Genomic DNA, 17,966 nt, shown 5'->3' on the forward strand with positions numbered 1-17,966 from the left:
AGGGGTGTGTTACTAACTGTGGGGGGGGGTTGGGCTTTCATTTAGTGAACACTGATCCCTGCTCCAATCACATGGAGCAGAGATCAGCATCACTAGTTTCTAAGCAGAATGGGGAAATGCTGTTTACAACGGCATTGCTTCATTCAGCTGCCCCGTGAGACGATCGCGGGTATGCCCGCGGGACCCGCGACCGGACTCACGGGGGTTCCCGACCGGCACGGCGGCGTGCCCGCAATGGCAGGGCAGCATTAAAGATTGGACGTACCTGTACACCAATATGCCTGCCCGTGCCATTCTGCCGACGTACATCGGCGTGTGCCGGTCGGGAACCGGTTAAGCTAGTGCACTGTTGGTTCACTTAACTTTTCCTCCGATTTCCCTTCTAAATGATTTTTTTGCTGTCTGAATTTTTTTTTGCAGAGACCCTAGAGAATAAAATTTGCGTTTGTCACAATTTTTTTTTAATGTCTCACAGTATTTGCACAGCAGCTTTTCAAACGCTTTTTTTTGGAAGACACTTATTAATTTTTTGTAATATAAATGGCACACAACCCCTTCCGCTGCTTCTGAAAGCAATCCAGTGGCCAGTGTTAATTTTAGTCTTGGGACTAAAAATAAAATGCAATTTTAGTCCTATTTTAGTCTTCTGCAATTGTTTTAGTCGACTAAAATGTCCAGTACATTTGTAGTCATAGTCTTTTGACTAAAATGCCATTTTAGTTCTAGTCTCATTTTAGTCATCTTTGTTGTTTTAGTCATATTTTAGTCGATTAAAATTGTATTCATTTAGTCTACTAAATTAACACTGGCAGTGGCCAATTGGACCACTTTCACAAGAAGCCAATTGCGGGCTGAAAAAAATACCAGGATGACTGATAGCTTCAGTCTTGTCCTATATAATTTGTGTAAGTAGGGGTTTAAAACACGTTCCTTGTTTAATGAAAGCAGCTGCAATTTCACAATTTTTAAAGGTAGCTCGGCTCATTTACATAAAAATCTATTGTTTTTTTCAACCTGCAAGGGTAAAGGATAAAAGTCTATGTTTGTATGGCTAGTCTTATGGCGACCTCCCTCTTATAAAATAACACACACTATTGATATCAGTTGCTTTAATAGACATTTATGAATAGCAACAACCAAAAAAAAAATGATGATAGTTGTATAACAGTGAACGCAAAAGACATTCATAAAAAATACAGATGTTTATATACACACACACGTCTAGATTAAACAGAAAACTGAAGTTTGTTGCCACTTGGTTCAATAAATCTGCCAACAGTACACACAAAGTATATTTCTATATACTGAGAGCAAAGCAATCTTTTAATACAGCTTTAATGAATGCTCTGGATTAGAGGGCATGTCACAGAACTTTACACCACTGATGAAAAGCAAGCACCTAAGATTAATAGTCCAGCTGTCTTTGGAGGAGAGCAACACTCAAATTATAGAACTATTGGCCATTGTTGGCAACATGGCAATTAAAAAAATATTTATTTTAAATAGCCTTTTAAAAGCATACCATAACTCTAATTTCAAATCTCATTTAAAATTTACTCTGGCTGGCATCTTCAGCTGAATGAATGGTCTCAAAGCTGAAGTGGCATGTGCATGCCCGATACCATGTTTGTTCAGTACACAAAAAGAAGATTTAAAAAAAAAAAAAAATCATTTTTTTAATTAATATATTTAAAAAAATAAATCGTTTAGCTTTGGATATAGAGGGGAGTAATATAAAACCTGTGTTTTTAGAGTGCCATCTAGGTTTTTTTCCTTTCAATTAGGGGTGTATTTTTTTTAAAAACTTTTTTTAACAAACAAATCAGCCATTTGACATGCAAAACTGCATATACATTTATGAATAGCATCAAAACGGTATATTAGGCTATTTTCTCTTTCCAGGTCATGTCCTCCATTCACAAGAATAATGTGAATCAAGAAAATCCCACTTTAGCCACTAGATGGAACCGATGATCATGAGGAAATTATTATTTACTATCATCAGCTTCAGCTAGTGGCCATATTTCAGTATTTTTAGGATAGCCCAACATTATTCAATTTTGCCCCCAGCATTCATACAGAACTAAAAGTACATGCAGTTTTTCAACAAAAGCTTTGCAAAATAGGATATATAAAAGTGATGGAAGGTTAAGGGTTTTTTCTTTATTATTATTCGAAGGATGGAACTTTTTTTGGCAAGTTTTTTTTTTTGTAGTTTATTGCTGCCCATCTCACTGCTACAGAATTGCCCATACTTCCTCTTTGGTGAAAATGGTTCTAGATTTAACGTCAAAGTGACAACTAAGATCCCTGGCACCTAACCTGCAGCCCTTTGGCACTTTTTGTGTGGCCCTCAGGGTCCTTGAAGAGACTAATCAGTTTCCCTATTGCCCAGTTATAGCAGTGATATCTACCAGTCTAATGTAATGTCACCAAGTTTGTTACCGTCTCGTAAAGCATGTTCCCCGCCTCCAACAACTCCGATATCATGGTCACAATCCTGCAGCATGCGTGCATCTCTTGCATCATGTCGACAATCTGACAATCTCTTGTATCATGTCCAAAGTCTTTGACCATTACCTGTTGTGTGTGTCCGAAACGAAATATTAACTTTAAAAGTGGTCCATTGATGTTGGGGGGCACATCGGAGGCTCCCCATATCAAGAAAGCTGACCACCACTGCTGTAGATAGCAGGTGGGTGCTAGCGGTAAAGCACCGTTCGTTTTAGCGGCACTCTACCGCTGTTATAGCGGAGCTTTTAACCTCCGCTATCGGCCCAATAAAGAGTTGAAATCATCTAGGTTGGCAACATAGGGAGGCTGTCCTTACTACATTTCTGAAAATTCTTGTTGCCTGGCTGTCATACCAGTCCTATAGCCTTAAATTGAAAACTAAACAAAATCAGGGGGTGCCGTCTTAATTTGCATGTTCCAAGGCAATTGCTCAGAAGGCAAGTCAGGATCAATGCCGACATTGCAGACCTGAAAAGGTTAGCAGCTATTTGGAAGACTCCGGTTTCTCTCCGCACACATCTAGGTGTCTACAATGAACATCTGTGGCCATTGTACACACTTAAAGCACAAAGATTTGCTTAAGCTCATTGGCCCAGAATACCCTTCACGTTGCTTGACTGTGGTTTTGCCTCTATTATACACAAAAAAAAAAAAAAAAAAAAAAAAGAGCAACAAATATATACAGTACAATGTCATACCCCATGAAAATCACCCCCCAATATTTTTCACATGTTACAGCATATATGTACAAGTAAACATTGCATATATTAAAAAACATTAAGGCAGTTTAAAAACAGATAAAGTTGTGATCTCAGATCCTGAAATTTGCAATTTCGCGTCCCATTTCCTAAAAAGAGAACAAAAAAATAAATAAATAAAAAATGTACAGGATTATAACGAATTACTGAGTATTAAGCAGCATTTAAATGTAAGAATCTGGCAATAAAATTACCATACATTATTAGACATCCGTCTTATGGTATGATCTGAGTATAGGTTGGATATTGTGGGGGGGTTGTGGGGTGACAATACTCCATTCTGGTCTAAATCTATCTAGGACGTGGCTACTGCATTCATTCAAAGCCCAATTCCTCCCACTTACACCAAAAATGGGGTGCAATTACCATCACTGAAACAATGGGGCATTTTTTTTCCTACCGATGCCGTGATCTTTTCTAATCCCACTGTCCACAGTCTGGCCCTCCTAAAGTCTGAACAACAGTAAGCTGGCCCTTTGTTTATAAAGTTTGGAGACCCCTGCTCTATGTGAAGGTACAGGCATATTGAAAGTTATTCCACATTTTTTTTTTTTCAAATATATAATTTTATTGATTTCCAGAGGGGTCGAAGCTCCTCAGTACATATAATAAAACATATACACAGGGCAAAGATTACCAAAAAGGCAGTACAAAAATCAAGTCATAAGACAGGTGATAACAAATAATATTCCGTTGTACATGCAACCCAAAGAAAGAAGGAGGATAATTATTAGTAGCCCCTGTCAACGTTCAGTTGGAAAGCATCGGAGCACAAGTCGACCCCTATGTCCCCCCCCCCTGTAAATAGGGGGGGGGGGGACGTCCCGAGCTACTAAATAGGGAAGCTCGGGACCAAAAGGTAATAGAAGCTAAAGACATAGAGGGGTCAGAAAAGGAAAGAGAAAGAAAAAGGGAAGAAAAAAGAAAAGAAAAAAAAAGAAAGAGGGGGGGGGGGGGGGGGGAAGAGAAAGGCAGGGATCAGGCATAAAAGAGATTAGAGGGGAAGAACTAGCATGGACACGACGGTGGCCCCAGCCCACTCCCACTCGGGATGGTGGAGAAGAATCAGGGCGACAATAGACGTTGACCTTCGGTCGAGAATATAAATATGCACCAGATGTCCCAGGTCTTTTTAAAGACTTCTTGTTTGTGTTGCGCTGTGAGAATCACGTCCTCCAGCCTCCGCACGTCCTCCACCTTCCTCAACCAATGTGCCACAGTTGGGGGAGAGCTTTGCTTCCAATACAGAGGGATGCACGCTTTGGCCGCATTGAGAAGGTGGCAGACCAGAGATCTCTTATATTGTTTGACTGGTGTCGGGGAGTGGTGTAGTAAAAAGTAGGCCGCCTCATTTGGAACCTCATATGTCGTAAATTGCTGAGTGATGCGGCGTACCCCATCCCAAAACTCCCTCAGTCTGGAGCATGTCCAAAAGATATGGAGTATGGTACCCTCCTCCTCATTGCAGCGCCAGCACCGGTCTGAGGAGGAAGGGAAGCATTTACTCAGACGAGAGGGGGTTAAATACCAACGGTTTAGGACCTTAAAGTTAGTCTCCTGGATTTTGGTGCAGGACGAGGATTTAAGAGCCAAGGTGACAATGCGCTGCGCTTGTGCTGTCGAAAAAGTGCATTGAAGGTCCCGCTCCCATTTGGATAGACAGGTTAGGCGGAGCGGTTCCCGAGGTGTGGATAGCAAGGCGTAAGTCTGCGAAAGAATGTGTGCCAATGGTTCCGAATCGGAGCATAAGAGCTCGAAGGGGGTTAACCGTTGCCCAAAGTCCCGCGGTCGCGGTAACGAAGAAAGGAAATGGTGTAGCTGTAGTGCTTTCCAGAAGGGGAGTCGATATGTCCCTGCCGCTGCCGAAAGGTCTGTAATAGAGGGCCAGTGTCCATCGGCCATAAATTTGGCCGCATGATCATGACCGGAGTCTCTAAGAGACGCGTAGTTCGTCCGGTCGAGACCCGGTTCGAACTTCGGGTGACCCAGAACGGGGAGCAGCAGAGACACAGGTGACAAGAGGGACGTGTGGGCAACAGCCCGATGACTCTGCGTCAACGTCACCCCAATCAAGGGGTGTGTCTTCAACATAGTCGGAAGGTCCTTGTAGCACCAGAGTGCTCCAGGCAGGGATATACGGGTTTGGGATTGTTCTAAACAAATCCAGAGCTTGGAGGTCTTATTTCTGCGCCAGTCAAGAATCCGTCCGAGATGAGAGGCTAGATAGTAGCGGCGAATGTCGGGGAGTGCCAAGCCTCCCCACTGTTTGGGAAGAGTCATTTGGGAATAACGTAGTCTGGGTTTCTTAGTAGCCCACACAAATTTGGTAAAGAGAGCCTGTACCTGTTTAAAGAAGGAGGGAGGAATATGTATGGGTAACGCTTGGATGAGATAGATAAATTTGGGTAAGACGGTCATTTTGAGAAGATTGCATCTTCCGAACCAGGAATGGAGACCCCCATTCCATGATCCAAGGAGCAAACGGGTAGAGGTCAATAGGGGTGGGAAGTTAAGATCAAACGTCCGGGAGATGTCTGCAGGGATTTTCGTGCCCAGGTACGTGAGGGCCGTGGTAGTCCATTTAAGCTTAAAACTGGCCTGAAGGTCCGACAAAGTTCGGGTGGGGACTGCCAACCCCATGGCCTCCGATTTAGTAAAGTTGATTTTTAGGTGAGAGAGTTTCCCAAATTTCTCAAACTCCTGCAGTAAATTCGGCAAAGACACACGGGGGTTCGTTAGGGAGAATAAAAGGTCATCCGCATATGCAGAGATTTTATAGTGGGAGTCGCCGATCTGAAGCCCCGAGACGTCCGGATTATTGCGGATGGTACAGAGAAACGGTTCCAGGGAAATAGCAAAAAGTAGCGGGGATAGAGGGCAACCCTGTCTCGTCCCATTCCTGATAGGAAAGGGAGTCGACAGGACCCCATTGGCTTTAACTTGAGCTGAGGGGATCGAGTAAATACTGGTGATCCACTTCATCATTCTCTCGCCTAGGCCTATATGTCTGAGAACAGAGAACATGTATTGCCAATTAACCCTGTCAAATGCCTTCTCGGCATCAGTATTGACCAAAAGGCACGGGATTTTACGGGAGTTAGCAACCTGGAGCAAGTTCAAGACCTTGATAGTGTTGTCTCTTGCCTCCCTGTTGGGTATGAACCCCACCTGGTCCAGGTGTACGAGGGATTGTAGATGGTGTGCTAATCTAGAGGCAATAATTTTAGAAAACAGTTTCAAGTCCAGATTTAACAGGGAGATCGGCCTGTAACTGCCGCATTGGTGGGGATCTTTCCCCTCCTTAGGGATCAGCGATATGTGGGCTCTCAACGTGTCCCCGGGGAAGCCCGTCCCCGCGCCCAAAGCATTAAAGAAAGACACCAGGTGGGGTCCCAGAATTGGCAATAGGGTCTTATAATATTGTGCGGTGAAACCGTCCGGGCCCGGTGCCTTATCCAACTTCATTGCGGCCACAGCAGCTTGCAGTTCCTCAAGGGTGATCGGCGCTTCCAATACGGCCCGGGCCTCCGTGGACAGCGAGGGGAGTCGAGAATCTGCAATATAAACGTCTATGTGTACTTGTGTGCAATTAGAACTAGGTAGATTATAAAGACCTGAGTAAAATTCGCCGAAGGCCGTGGCAATCTGCTGTGGGGTGGAGGCCCGCTGGCCCTGCGCGTCTAGCACCTGGGGGATGTAGGACGCCGATTTAATCGCTTTGACCGACTTGGCCAACATCTTCCCGCATTTATCTCCCGTTTCGTAGGACAGTCTACGCGAAAATTGTACCGCCGCTTTCGCCTTGTATTGGAGGGCTTCCGTTATTTGTGTACGAAGCGATGTCAATTCTATTTCCAAGGGTTGAGTGGGGGAACGCTTATGGGAGGACTCCACAGAGACCAATCGAGAGAGTAGATGGGCCAAGTGAGCATTCCTCTTTCGTTTCAGAATAGCTCCATGTTTGATTAAAACCCCCCGGATGACCGCCTTATGCGCTTCCCAGAGAATCCCGGGGTCGCCGCCTGGGGTAGCGTTTTCCCGGAAAAAAAGGTCAAGTTCTTTAGAGACATCTGCGAGAATCTCAGGAACCTGCAGAAGGCTTTCGTTCAACCGCCAAAAGAGGGACCTAGGCGAAGGTTGGGCGCTAAGGGTGTAAACTAAAGAAATGGGAGCATGGTCGGACCACGTGATCTGACCCAAGGCAGTGGAACTGACTAAGTGCAGTTGATCGTGGGGGATCAGGAAAAAATCTATCCTGGAATAAACTTTATGGGGAGGGGAGTAAAAAGTATAATCCCTCTCTCCGGGGTGCTGAAGTCGCCAGACGTCTATTAGTTGAGCGTCATGTAGTGTCTGTGTTACCCGTTTCCTACAGCTTAATGGTGCAGAGGACAACCCAGAGGACGTGTCAGACGCCGGAAACAAAGGCACATTGAGATCACCTCCTAAAATTAACTGGCCTGTTTTGATTTCCATCAATTTAGAAAGGGTGTGTCGGAGGAAGGTGTCTTGACGGTCGTTAGGGGCATAAAGCGTGGCCAGCGTGAATTGCGACTCCCCTATCTGTCCTACCAAAAAAAGGAAACGCCCTGCCGGGTCACTCGTAACCGTATGGCACAGCCAAGGTAGCTTACTGGAGACCAAAATAGATACCCCCTTGGACTTAGAGAGGGGGTTAGTGGAGTGATAAACCCTGGAGTAGTGTCTATTTTGGAGTAGGGGGAGTTTATCTGATCTAAAGTGGGTCTCTTGAATAAAGGCTATGTCCGCGTCACTTTTTTTGAGGTCATGGAGGAGCATGCGTCTCTTTTCCGGGGTATTCAAACCCTTAGCATTTAAGGAGACCACCTTGACGGAGGCCACCGCCATGTCTCAAGAATGTGATAAGAGAGGACAGGAAAGAAACCGCAGGAAGGTGATGTTAGAGACAGACCAGGAGGGGATGGGAGGGCAAGAAAAGGGAGAAAGGGGGGAAGGAAAAGAAAGGAGAAGGGAGAAGAGAAGGGGGAAGGTCAGGGGGGAGTAAAAAAAAGGGGGGGGGGGGGGTTTCCACCACTCCGGGATTTCTGGAGGTGGCTGGGAGTAAACTAATAAGAAGGCCTAGCCTTCGGTAGTGTACAGCACCGAAGTATCGGGAGTACACAGTGGCCTATGCGGGGTGAGGGCAGACGGGGGACCGGTGATGAGCCCCCAGGCCTCCCCCCCAACCCGGCGCATTCAAAGAAGAAGAAAAGGATGACTCTGCAATTATATAGAAAATTGGACGTATAGCATATATCACATGGAGCAAAAAAGAAAAAATATGAGAGACAGTAAGGAACAATCATACATAATAACAACATTCAACAAATAACATCAACATAAATTGTAACCTATTGCGATCATGGTCCGCGACTCATCGCTGGATGTGGCCTCCAAGGTGAGGGACCAGGATAGAACACATAACCAAACAGGAACCTGGCACCTGTCGTGCAAACCTACGCGGCTCAATATGGGAAGGGTAAGGTGAGAGGAAGAAAAAAAAAAAAAAAAAAAGGGGGGGAGGGGGGGGGGGGGGTGAAGGGGGAGAACCAGGGGTGAGGAGAGAAACAGCTTGTCAATTATAGTATACATTTCCCCTCCCCCCCAGCACCCCACCACAGCAGCATCATCACAGAACCATAGCACGGTACCCAGAACCCCCATGGGTCAGAAGAGTCTCGTGGAACTGCAGCCCTCCCGGCAAAAAATAGAACAGAGAACCTCCCTCTCCTCCTCAGACCATACCGTGCGAGAGCGTCCATTAGGCGGGTGCAGTATTAAAGAGGAATGTCCACATCCGTTCGTCTGGTAGCACAGCACTTCCAAGGCGAGGGACCGTTAACAACCGACCCCCATTGCCCAGCCGTGAAGTAAAAGCACCCCCCTCCGCCAAAACGGTGGGCAGTGGTGGTCACCAACGGGGGCAATATGCAGTGCGGGCCACCAAGCCAGGAGAGGAGAAGCCATGCAACAAGGGGACAGGGGCAGGAGGGCACACAGGAGGGTCGAGGCAGGGAAACCGCTGCTCCAGGAGCCCTGCATCCGAGCGATCAATCAAGTGGAGTATTCGCCATACAGTGGGCGTCCGCACGCTCCATCAGATCAGGCGCTGCGGCAGACAGAATCCGGGAGGCACGAGAAGCAGGAACCCCCCTCAAAGTTAATGCAAGGGGTAGCGGGGACTGAGGTAGTGGGAGAGTTAATGGGATAAAAAAAAAAAAAAAAAAAAATAATAATAAAGGGAGCAGGTGCCGGCAAGGCCAGAACAGTAAATGGGAGGTCTAGGTACAGTACTTACGTCTCCCTCTCCCCATCCCGGGATATGGAGCGCAGACGGCGGGCCTCACGTGACCTCCTTTGCGGCAGTGGTGCGCTCCCCCCCGGGATGTAGGAGCGAGTCTGCGAGCGGGGGATGTAGGCCAGCCAGTCAGGAACATCAATGGGGTCTGCGGCCAGAAAAGCAAACAGAGCTGGAAGGGCCTCCGGAGATCGTAGCAGGAAGGATCGCTGGTTCCGATGAAAGGTAACAGAGAGGGGGAAGCCCCAGCGATATGTAGCGTTACAGCGTCTGGCCAGGTCCAAGAGCGGCTTAAGGAGTGCTCGGCGATGCAGAGTCGGTCTGGAGACATCAGGTAGTATCTTCACCGCAGCACCATCGAAATCCACTGCACCCAGTTCCCATGACTTACGAGCAATCAGTTCCTTATGTGTGTAATGGTGCAGCCTGCACAGGACATCTCTCGGCCGGGCCAGATCCGAGGATTTTGGACCCAGGGTCCTGTGAACCCGGTCAACCTCTTGACGCTCTGGTAGTTGGTCGCCCCCAATCCGCCGAAAGATCGCCGTAACTGTGGCCAGAAGGTCAGTAGCACCAGTAGCCTCTGGGATGCCACGGAGCCGCAAATTATTCCTGCGGCTCCGGTCTTCAAATTCCTCCATGCGGAGTTGAAGGTCCACCGCTGCCATGGAGTGGTCACTGTGTCGGCTCTCCAGCGCGGAGACCCTGCGCTCCAGAGCGGCCATCGATTGTTCCCCTGAGGTAACACGGGCGTCCAAAGAGCTGACTTCTTGACGGACAACTGCCATCTCCTGTCTGTGGGCCGCTTCCACTCGTCCCACGATCGCCTCGATGTCTGCCTTGGTTGGCAGGGACTGAAGGATCGCCTTCAGCTCAGGATCAGTGCGGTACAGTAGCGGTAGGGGAGGAGGTCCCCCGGGGTCAGTCAAAGGTGCCGCCTGTGAATTTGAGAGAGGGAGCGGGTTTTGAGACCCCTCTGGGGTAGCCAACAGATCTTCCTGAGTCAGGGCTGGGGGATGAGAGCCACGCGGCGCCGCCATCTTGGATCCCGAGACACCGGGGCTCGAACGGCCAAAAAGTCTCTGTAGTTCCCCCGCCGCGGGAGTGGTGGGGGTGAGAGCGGTCCGGTTTTTGTGCCTCTGACTTGTCCGCTTTTTAGACGAGTGCATCCTAAGTAAAACCGTGGATAAGCGCCAGGTTAGGAGGAAGGTGGCCGGGAGCCCAGAGCAAGCACTTCTTCACTCGGCCATGTCCAGACCACGCCCCAGTTATTCCACATTTTCATTGCTTACATAATCCACAGCTGGAGATGTATCCTTTCCTTTCCAAGGGATACACTTGGGTTTTTGTTCCATATAATAATTAACCTCTTCGTGCCAGCTGTACGCATATATGCGGCCTCACGGCAGGTGGAAATTAACGCAGAGAGGATGCATATATGTGTGCCAAAATGTAAACAATAGTGGCGTTGGGTAACAAAGCTTTTCGATCATGTGACTGCTGTGACAGCCAATCATGGCTGCTACATGACCGAAAATGCCTGCCTCCCTGCAGCTAAAACCTGAGGCTGATGCTAAAGGGTTAATGTCCATTTAACCACTTACGGACCGCCCACCGTCGTTTTACATTGCTACTTTGAAGAGGAATACCGTCATGGTAACATCTAGTTACCATAACCCCATTATCCACTTCTTCAGTGGGCTTCATGATAAAAGTGGTCTCTGCGGCGGATTTGCAGCAAGATCACTTATCAGCTCTGCAGCTTACCGGAGCCGTCGGTAGCAGCAAAGGCGATCAGATCCTCTCCCTAGCCTGACATGGAGAAGAGTGAGGCTGCATATCATTGCAGGGCAGAAGAGACTTCAAAACATCACTTCCGCCCAATGCTCTTAAAAAGGGACTTTTTTTTAACTGCATTTTAGTGTAAATATGAGATCTGAGGGCTTTTTGACCCCAGAACTCATATTTAAGAGGTCCTGTCATGCTTTTTTTCTATCACAAGGGATGGTTACATTCCTTGTAATAGGAATAAAAGTGACTTTTTTTTTTAAAGAACAGTGTAAAAAGAAATCAAAAAAGGAAAAAAAAAATAACATTTTCTTCAAGCGTGCCTCATGCCGCCGAGCGTGCGTGCAGAAGCGAGCGCATATGTGAGCAGTGCCAGCATAGGAAAACAGTGTTCAGACCACACGTGAGGTATCACCGTGATCGTTAGAGCGAGAATAATCATTATTAAATGTTGCCTATGGAGATTAAGAGTAAAAGTTTGTCGCCATTTCACAAGTGGGGTAACTTTACTGTTCTATTTTTTAATTAAAAAAAGCAATTTTTTTTTTCTGCAAAAAGTGCGCTTGTAGGACCACTGCGCAAATACGGTGTGACAAAAAGTATTGAATGACCACCATTTTATTCTCTAGGGCAGTGATGGCGAACCTTGGCACCCCAGGTGTTTTGGAACTACATTACCCATGATGCTCGGCTACACTGCAGAGTGCACGAGCATCATGGGAAATGTAGTTCCAAAACATCTGGAGTGCCAAGGTTCACCATCACTGCTCTAGGGTATTAGAAAAAATAAAAAATAAAATAATAATATATACGTAATGTTTGGGGGTTCTAAGTAATTTTCTAGCAAAAAATTATTTTTTTTATAAATTATATATATATATATATATATATATATATATATATATATATATATATATATATATATATATATATATATATATAAAAATTTAACTTGTAAACACCAAATCTCAGAAAGAGGCTCGGTCCCTAAGTGGTTAAATATGTATATTAAAAAAAAAAATGATTTTACACCATCAAATGCTAACTGATTTTGTACAGAACAAGTCTAGACCCAAGTCACTAGGTTTCTGCTTAGAACAATACACCACTAAAAATACATGCAACAATCTAAAAAACACCAATGCTCACAAAATAAAATGATGATATATTATACCTTTATCAACTGAGATTTGTCATAGTCTTTACGATGTCTGTAAATACACTGGCTCAGCACGGCATATAACTTTTCCAGTTGCAAAACATTATATCCATTCGTTTTACTCACAGCTTTTTCTAACAGTTCCTAAAATAAGGAAAAACAAACAAAAAAACATTACATTTGCAACGTACAATGTTTTGGATAATAAATAGAGAATATACTGAATATCAGATGACTGACGGAACCATCCTGAAAGTTGACTTCACTTGCTACATGATCTGGGTAGGCAACAGCCAAATAATTCTCATTTTCAAAAGGACATCCGCAAAGACAGCCCTTATACTTTTCGTACATTATTTTTATTGGTCAAATTAAGAGACATAAGCAACCAGTATGACTGTGTGCATTATAAAGTTATACACAAACTGAGAAACTTGCCTTAAGGCTCTGGTGATCTACGTGGAACGCCGGCACTGGCTCAGAGAGGACATCCATAATTTTATTCACGCTTATAAGGTTCTGCTGTTCCACTTGCATTTGTCTTCCACGGGTCATTCTCAGAACACACACATCTAAAATCAATATTGAGATTTAATAAGTTTACTTTTCAGTGACAGAAAAAAATAAAAATCAGGTTATAAGCCTATTATCTGAGCATGAAAACCCTGAATCTACAGGGGTGTCAACAAGAGCAGCATCAGAGAGCGTTGATCAGAGCGGTGTATATTCCAGGAACCAGAGATGTTCTCAGAGTACAATCAGCTTTAAAATGATATTCTTCATCCAAACATCCTGTAATATAGTTTTTAAACTTACAGCCTAACATATTAGTTGTAGTAGTGTCCAAAATTAACAATTGTTTCCTAACTGTTAATGTGGAACTAAAATTGGGAAAAAAAGGAAAATAAGTAGTAAACCAAAACATTCCTAATTTCTAAATCCTAAAAAACGCAGGATACACAGAACTAAGCAGAAGGTTTTTAATCTTAATATGTTCTATGCATTAAGATAAAAGGCCTTGTGTGTAGCAGCCACCCTCAAATACTTACCTGAGCCCCATCTCCGTCCATCAATTTCCACAAGTCCCTCAGCCACCCTGGTTTCTCCTCCCGGCGACACAGTAGCGGCGCCACTGGCTCTGCAGCTGACAAAGTCAGTTAGCCAATCAGGAGCACGAGGGGGCGGGGCAGAATGGCAGCTCCATGTGTGTGACTGGACACAGGGAGCTGTGACTCGGCTCGGGTGCCCCCACAGCAAGCTGCTTGCTGTGGTGGCACCAAACAGGAGGGAGGGGCTAGGAGCACAGAATAGGGACCTGAGAAAAAGAGGATCCGGGCTGCCCTGTGCAAAACCACTGCCCAGAAAATGTAAGTATAACATGTTTAAAAAAAAAAAAAAAAAAAAAAACCCCCACACAGATTTTATTTACAGTAATAAGACCCTATACAAACCATTAGATTTTCTACGGATTTTAGCCTTCAGATTTACCAAAACCATGTAGTGCCAGGGCCTGCCTGATTGCATACACATTGAAACTCCTAAGGTTTGACGGTTTTGGTAAATCTGAAGACAAAAATCTGTAGAAAATCTTAGCCCTTGTACACACGGTTGGACATTCCGAAGGAAAATGTCCGATCGGACCGTGTTGTCGGATAATCCGACTGTGTGTGGGCTCCATCGGACTGTTTCCGTCAGAATATCCGACCAACAAAGTTTTAGAGCTGGGCTATAAAACTTTCCGACAACATGATCCGATCGGACTTTCTCCGATTGTGTGCAGAGAATTCCGATCGGACAAAGTGCCACGCATGCTCAGATCAAATTCCTAGACCAGTGATGGCGAACCTTGGCACTCCAGATGTTTTGGAACTACATTTCCCATGATGCTCATCCACTCTGCAGTGTAGTTGAGCATCATGGGAAATGTAGTTCCAAAACATCTGGAGTGCCAAGGTTCGCCATCACTGTCCTAGACCAAAGCTATTGGCTGCTAGCCTGAACGTAGTCCCGTCGTAACTAAATAACGTCATCACGTTACGTGCGATAGGATTTTCCGACAACTTTGTCCTACTGTGTGTATGCAACACAAGTTTTGGACAAAATCTGATGGATTTTGTTGTCGGAATGTCCGACCGTGTGTACAAGGGCCTAAATGTAGTACAAGTGAGTGTCAGGCTCTGCATTCCTCCTGCAGTTGCTTGTCTAGGGAAAGTGTTCACATATGAGACAACCTTTAGCTATGAATCATTCAAAGCTTTCGCTAGGATAGGAGGGAGAAAAAAAAAAAAAAAAAAAAAAAAAAAAAAAAAGAACAGACCTCATCTAGGCTTAGATGGCATACATAGGACAAAATACTACATTGTCCCATAGAGGTCAGACCTGTAAAATAACTATGATTGATCCTTAATATTCATGACTACTTGGAATATACCAAAGCACTGAATATGAAGGGTGTGCAGCACAGAAACAAGCCCTAAACCCAAAACAGAATTGGGGGGGGGGGGGGGGGGGGGGGGGCAGGGGAGTTTGGGAACCAAACATACCAACCTTTGCAAGCCACTACACTCTAAACTGGTGAACATCTATGTGGTTTGTTAAACATTGCCAAAAGACCAGGTAGCAGCTTTACAAACTTGAACAGAAGCATAATGCTGAATAGTCCAGGAAGCATTGACACTCCTGGTAGAATGGGCCTTAAAGTGGTTGTAAACCCTTACAAACCACTTTGACCTACAGGTAAGCCTAGATTAAGGCTTACCTGTAGGTCCAAGAAATATCTCCTAAACCTATACGGTTTAGGAGATATTTTCCCGAAGACAGGCACCGCTGTCTACGGCGCATGCGCCGTAGACAGCGGCGCGCAGGCGCACTGAGCGCGGCATTTCCAACAATGGAGCTGCCGCGCGTGTCGGCTCCCGTGCGCATGCGCGGGAGTGACGTCATCGCGGCTCCGCCGAATGACAGCGGCAGAGCTACGAGACCCCACCGAAAAGATGGATGCGCCGGACTACAGGGGACAGCGGCGACATCGCTGGCTCCTGTGTCAGGTAAGTGACACATAATGGGCTACTATGCGATGCATAGTAGTCCATTATGCTTTGCCTTTGCAGGGAATGAAAGAGGAAGTAAACCCATCAGGGTTTACTTCCTCTTTAAAGTGATAATGTAAAAACAAAAAACAAACATGTTATGGTATTGCATGGTGCAACCCTGATCCTCTTCAGATTGGGCCCCCTGCACAAGAAGCTTGAAATGGGGGCACCCAAGCAGGCTTGTTCCTGAGCTGCAACTCTGTGTGCCCATTCACACACACAGCCGCGGCTTGGCCCCCACACCCTGTCTCCTCATAAGCTCATTGCCTGCGATTTGCCAATAGCTCCTGCCTTAGCCAATGAGGGGAGAGAGAGAGCCAAGGCTATCGTGCACATCTCTGGAGGAAGATCAGCCTCATTAGGTGGGGAGCTGGGGTGGGATGCTGCACACTGAAGGTTTACCGTCATGCAAAAAATACTTTCCCTTACAATTTTAATTTTAGTGTGCACTACCCAGTGCATTGTCTGCATGAGCAAAAAGTTACATCAGTGGGCAGGCAACGACAAAGGGGAACACCTCCAAGTCCGTTCAGTTTGATCCAGGCATACTTCCTCATATGAAAAGGCTGTCTACCCTCAGCTACCCCCCACCATTCTGGAACCATTACACTGTATTACAAATCCTATTTTTCCCCAACAATTGTCTCTCCTTCAACCAGCATAGTATTTGAATTTTAGACATCAAATGTTTTGCGGTAAAGCGATTAAACCAATTGGGGTGCTTTGTAGAATCCCCTCTGTCATAACCTGTTAATATCACTCACTGCCCTTTTATAAAAACGATACAGCTAAATACCTTATTTTGAAGGATGGAAATTAGAAAAGTGTGCAGTTTAAAAAGGTGTGTATCGCAGGGTGGCGCTGCAAACAAACCAGTATTAATGTGCCAACGTCCCGATAATGGTTACGAAAAAAAGGAAACTAATGTTTTGTGGACTTTAAGAGGCACATAAGTATTATATTTTTTATTTGATTTTCACAGATTAATCTTTGCTAAACAATTACATATACACAAGATATATAAAAAAAAAAAAAAAAAAAAAAAAAATAGTATTAATATGGCTCACCCTGCCTGATCACCAACATTCTCCAATAAGGCTCATGATTGAGTATAAAATACTAAAATATAATACAAAGCCATTAATTCCAGTATTAAATGTAGGAAAGATTCAAAACGTGTTGGGTTTTATCCCAGGAGTAATGTCAGGCATGAGGGACCAATTTTAGTCGACATGTTCCGCGCTTAAGATAGCGCTTCTTCAGGAGAAGTTCACACGAAGGAAATATATAAAATATACATATTTAAGCAGATTACAACATAGCATCCATTTGAATACAAAATTAATTTAGAAATAAATAATAAAAAAATGTGAATACTTAAAGATTGCCCAGCAACCCAAATATGGACACGAAGGCAGACGGGAGCGCAGAAAAGGAGAGCCAGGAGCAAAGTGGACAGATTGGAGTCTCCATATAGTAAGTCTGTATGCAGAAACAACGCAACAAGCACCGATAACGTCTTTATGCATGCACTTCATATATATATATATATATATATATATATATATATATATATATATATATATATATATATATATATATATATATATATATATATATATAAAAATACATTTTTTTTTTTTTTTTATATGTTGGGCCAGTTTTCCTACAATAGTAAAAAATAAAAGCCATCATTTACCACCAAACAAAAGCCCAATTTGTCCTTAAAAAAAAACGCAGTATAATCCACCTCGACGCACAAAGTAGTTGTGATATATACGGTTTTACTAACACATGTCAAAGTTGTAAAATTGTGCTTTGGTATTAACATTTTACCCTTAGGCATGAAGGGGTAAAAAGTGGTCACGTGTTTTTTCTTTTTTTTTATTCTTTATTTTAATTTTATAAGTAAAAAATATAATATAAATATACATATCAAACGGTGGTTCATATGTGTCTAAATATATCTCAGTATTGTTATTAAGCCCCATCAGAATGACTGTGGATATACTTAACCACTTGCCGACCGCCGCACGACGATGTACGTCCTATTTTTGAAGCGGGATATCTCGGTAACGGCAGCAGCTGCTGCCACAACCGAGATATCCATCTCTTCAGGCGGTGGTCGGCTGTACGATAACGGTGGTCTCCGCGGCGGATTCGCCACGAGATCACCACTATCGGCGGCGGGAGAGGTGCCACCCCCCCTCCCGCCGCTTACCGGAGCCGTCGGTAGCGGCGGAGGCGATCGGGTCCTCTTCCTAGCTGGGCATAGAGACAAGTGAGGCCAAGATGGCCCCCACTCGTCTCTATACCATAGGAGGGCGGAAGCGACG

At 44.9% G+C, this 17,966-nt stretch overlaps 1 protein-coding gene across 1 annotated transcript in view; it reads right to left on the reverse strand.

The window, feature by feature from the left end:
• Window positions 1-1,094: 1,094 nt before the first annotated feature.
• The window catches only part of ATAD2 (ATPase family AAA domain containing 2), an 89,643-nt gene continuing 72,771 nt past the window's right edge, over window positions 1,095-17,966 (reverse strand). Inside the window, exons 26-28 of the mRNA XM_077493290.1 lie at window positions 12,977-13,110; window positions 12,554-12,682; window positions 1,095-3,361 (exon numbers count right to left, since the gene is read on the reverse strand). Coding sequence (XP_077349416.1) covers window positions 3,326-3,361; window positions 12,554-12,682; window positions 12,977-13,110 — 299 coding nt within the window. The 3' untranslated portion in view covers window positions 1,095-3,325. The remainder of the gene's footprint in view (window positions 3,362-12,553; window positions 12,683-12,976; window positions 13,111-17,966) is intronic.

Source organism: Lithobates pipiens, unplaced genomic scaffold (assembly GCF_037356315.1).
Source record: "Lithobates pipiens isolate NorthernLeopardFrog02 unplaced genomic scaffold, aLitPip1_a1.2 Scaffold_19, whole genome shotgun sequence".
Classification (NCBI taxonomy): domain Eukaryota; kingdom Metazoa; phylum Chordata; class Amphibia; order Anura; family Ranidae; genus Lithobates; species Lithobates pipiens.